General features: G+C 45.5%; 1 protein-coding gene across 1 annotated transcript in view; it reads left to right on the top strand.

Moving 5' to 3' along the window:
- The window catches only part of LOC103921121 (disintegrin and metalloproteinase domain-containing protein 9-like), a 36,607-nt gene that overhangs the window by 12,035 nt on the left and 20,495 nt on the right, over nucleotides 1-4,077 (top strand). The window contains exons 4-8 of the mRNA XM_009329030.1: nucleotides 372-454; nucleotides 643-707; nucleotides 809-887; nucleotides 1,374-1,450; nucleotides 3,224-3,419. Coding sequence (XP_009327305.1) covers nucleotides 372-454; nucleotides 643-707; nucleotides 809-887; nucleotides 1,374-1,450; nucleotides 3,224-3,419 — 500 coding nt within the window. The remainder of the gene's footprint in view (nucleotides 1-371; nucleotides 455-642; nucleotides 708-808; nucleotides 888-1,373; nucleotides 1,451-3,223; nucleotides 3,420-4,077) is intronic.

Here is a 4,077-nt window from a genome sequence, read left to right as displayed (position 1 = left end):
AGGGGGGCGCGGGATGGGGACAAGCAGGGAGGGACGTGGGCTGGGGAAGGTGGGCTGGGGACACAAGCAGGGGGGCGCGGGATGGGCTCAGCATCTTGTAATTACAGAAGTCATCTCATTTTTCCCCTTTTGAAAAAACGTTCTCTGGAGTTTCTTGTATCCTAAGCTTCATTAGAAGCCCGAACGGCAGAGAGCTGCTCAACCACCTCCTTTATACCTCTCACTGAAGACAGATGGACTTGCAAAATCTAAACATACCAAATTTTTCAAACTTCCACTTAAAATCCTCCTTCTGCACTGCAGGGGTGGGGAATCCGTCGTTGCCTGGTGTGATTAATGCCCTTTTTCCCTAAACGCAGAATCTCTTTCAGGTTTTATTGAAGCATCGAGGATCGTCTACTCCGAAGTAACAGTGCCCAGGCGGCTGGAGGCAAAGGACGGGACCTTCACAGAGGTCATTTGCTTTTTAGGAAACGTTTTTTAAACCACAGGTCGGACCCTGCCTCTGCCAGGGGCCGCGGGCGGGTGCCGAAGGGAGAGCGGGGTGAGGAGGCTGCCAAAAATCAGCCAAAATCAGCCTGTGAATAGTGTTTCCACTGTTGGATTAATTTCTGAAATTAATCAGTGCCTCGGCCGTTCCAGGGGGACACGTCCTATTTAATAAGGGCAGAAGGAAACCACCACATCGTCCATCTGACGCGGGCAAAGTAAGGCTCTTCCCCCGTTTTCCTTCCTCTGCTATTTTTTGCACAGGGCCATTACGGGGAATTAATTAACCCGCACCGAGGATTTCTGCTTTGCTTTTCAGAAATTTGATAGCCAAGGACATCCCAGTTTTCACGTACAGTCCGGAGGGACACCTGATAACCGAGTTTCCATATATTCAGGTAAGTTTGGACGTCTGTCAAGGATGCGTCGACAGCCAGAACTACACCAGTGGATGTGAGCAAGGGATGGCTTTCTGTTTCTAAAAAAATCCGTTATTTTTACACCGTTGGTTTAAAAAAAGGAAGGAAATTGTATAGAGACTGATAAACACTGGAAAAACAATTTCAGATTGATCAGCACACTTGATTTCCCTTTCAAATTTTTAAAGTTTTTAAAATAATTTTACTCCATCAAAAGAAAAATTGCGAAATCAGAAAAAGACCCCCTGAAAATTCATCATTATCCAATGATGAGCTCTCAGGCTCCTGCTTTTTCCCTGCCTACCTTTTATGCCTTCGCTTTTTTTTGCACGTGAAATACCCCTTCCAAAGTGGTGAAGGGCGGATTTGGGGAGGTTTTATGTGTCCCTTTACTGATGCCGGGGTTTTTTTGACCTGGGCACGGGAGCTTTTCCCGCAGCCTGAAGCGACGTTTGCACCTTGCAGGACGACTGCTACTACGAGGGGTTTGTGGAAGGCTCCCCGGGGTCTGCCGTCTCCCTCAGCACGTGCTTCGGGTTCAGGTACGGCTCTTCCCAGGGGGAGAACGGGGGGTTCAGTATCAAATTAACGGGGCTGGGCATTTAACTCCCTTTTTAAAGCAGGTGCCCTCACTTCTGTGTGCATCCCGCCACTAAAATTCAAATCTTCAAACATAGCTTAGAATTTTTTTTTAGCATCACAGATTTTACAGCATCTCCAGTGCAGATTTTAAAGGCAGATATTCCATAGAAAAACAGGTTTTAATGAAATTTTTGGCCAAAGAATGTGCTTTATATAGCCTCCAAGCAGGTAGCAGGTTTGACATGCCAAGACAGCTCCAAGACTTACTTTAAAAGACAGTAAACTAAACAAGTGCTTCTCGAGAAACTTTCCTCCTCCGGCACGCTCCACATCTGGGATATTTCTGATTTCTGATAGTGCAAGCTCTGAACATGAGACAGAAAGCGTATCTGTACGGGCGTTAACAGCCTCCTGCAAATCAGACTTCCCAAAATATGGGCGGTCACCCATAACCGTCACCAACGTCCCTCTTGAAGTCCTTCCTGTAGAACGTACTCACTTTATAACATTAGTAAAATGAAAAGGAATACCAGCGTAACCTCTCCTCTTAAGAGGGTATTTAAATGAACCGTGCATAGCTCAGCAGTCCTCTTCTTACATTATCCCTCTGCAACGTTATCAAACGCAAACCTTCCACCTTCTCCAGAAAGAGCAGCCCTGGGGAGCAGGAGCTGCTTTTCTTTTTTTAAAGAGGTTGTCCTAACTTTGAAAAAGTTTCGTTTTATTTTGTGTTATTTTCACTGGCTTTGGTGGAAGGAAGTTATCCAGCCTTCCACGCAGCTGTCCACGACTTACAGCATCCGGCAGAAATGCCCATGCGCTGCACCGGTGTCGGACTCCCCACAGCAAGTCTTAGCTTCCTTCACAGCCTGGATGCAGGGGACTCGCAGGGTGGGAAACTGGAGATTTTTTCCCATTAAACATCTTCTCGATAAATGCAGCAGCACAAGCGCCTTAGCAAAGTCTTCTGGGTTTCCAGCTCAGTGTTTGATGAGGCCACGTTTTCCCATTGTGATACACAAGCCAGTAATTATGAACATTTTAGGACTAAATAACTCAAACTCTGGCAAAACTAAGACCCATTGAGCCTCTCCTATGAGACCAGGCATGAGACTGAGATTTGGTAGACCTACCTGCACCTTCTTTCTCAAACAAGCCCCCCAAAAGGTCTCTGAATTAAGTGAGGTTTTTTAGGATGCAAACTTTATTAGCAGATGCAGCCTATTTAGCTGCAGTGTCTACTTAAAGATGGATGCTCCTTGGAAGAGCCGTAGCGCGGAGCTTTTATTGCCTTCTCACTTCCATTTAATATATAGCATTCATCTGCAGCTTCTTTACTTTTCCCCAAAGCTGCATGATGGCTCCCTCAAGGCTGTCTTATGTATCCTAAACCTTGGGCACGACACTTTTTTTCCATAAAAGATCTTTTAGGTGAGCTCCTTGTATCTTCTCAGGAGATCCCTGCCCCCAGGAGCAGTGGTATGAAAGAGCTAAATCTTTCCATATCCCCCCTTTCAAAAAAAAAAACAACCATAAAATATGGACTGATCCCAACAGCCCTGAACCCCAGAGGTGGCTCCTGGAGCTTCTACCTGGTGGCGAGATGCTGCCCCTCATCTCCAGCCACGCTACGATGAGCACCCTGCACCTTGTTTGTTTTTGTACTTACTAAATAATTTAAGAAGTCATTTAGTTCACATCTTTTACTGAATTCTCTGTTTGCAAATTCGCAGTGGAGTTTTGCAAATTGGAGATCTGAGGTACGAAATCGAGCCCGTGGAGAACTCCTCGACGTTTCAACACCTCATTTACCGAAGGGCGTTGGAAGGCGGCTCACGTTGGCTGTGCCAAGTGCCCGAAGAGCACAAGGACCACCTGCCCGAAGACGGAGAACTTGCGAATGGGAGTCATAAAATCCTTGTTATCAAAGTAAGGACTCCCCATCCGCTCCTGTCGATGTGGCACACTCGTGTGTATAAGTACGGGTTATGTTAAATGCTGGGAGTGATCTGACCATAGGAAAAATTCCTGTTGCATTCATAAAAGCGTGACAGAGGTTTCACACTGTAAAGATCTGGAAGGTCTGGAAGCAAACAGGATTTCTGTGTAGTGACGGCGAGCGAAGCACCCTCACATGGTATGGAAACCATACCTACAGCCATGCCTAAGCATCACACTGTGAAATGAAGACCCCATTTTGTTTCTGGAGGAGTGTTAGGTAGCACTTTGTCAGGTGCAGATCATCCTGCCCTGGGTTTGCCTCTCTCTTGAGATCCCTTCCCACTTGCCAGTTCATCTCACAAACCCTGAAAAAAAAAATTCAGGTCTTAAAAACGGTGGTTGAAATGAAAGTGGAAGTAGCAAACAAGAATTTTTTTAAGACAGCGATAAAGAGGAGAGTTGACATGTCTGTCAGCTCCAGAGGTAAAAGCAGCTGAAGGTTTCAATAAACAAATCTGAAATTATTAATTATTTTTAAAGACAGTTAGATAATGTTTGTAAATAAGCTGTGATCAGAATCATAGAATCATAGAATCATAGAATCATAGAATCATTAAGGTTGGAAAAGACCTCCAAGATCATCGAG

This window comes from Pygoscelis adeliae, unplaced genomic scaffold (genome assembly GCF_000699105.1).
Source record: "Pygoscelis adeliae isolate BGI_AS28 unplaced genomic scaffold, ASM69910v1 Scaffold297, whole genome shotgun sequence".
NCBI classification, from domain to species: Eukaryota; Metazoa; Chordata; class Aves; order Sphenisciformes; family Spheniscidae; genus Pygoscelis; species Pygoscelis adeliae.
The sequence above is the reverse complement of the archived record's forward strand: the minus strand, read 5'-3'. Positions and strand labels throughout refer to the sequence as shown.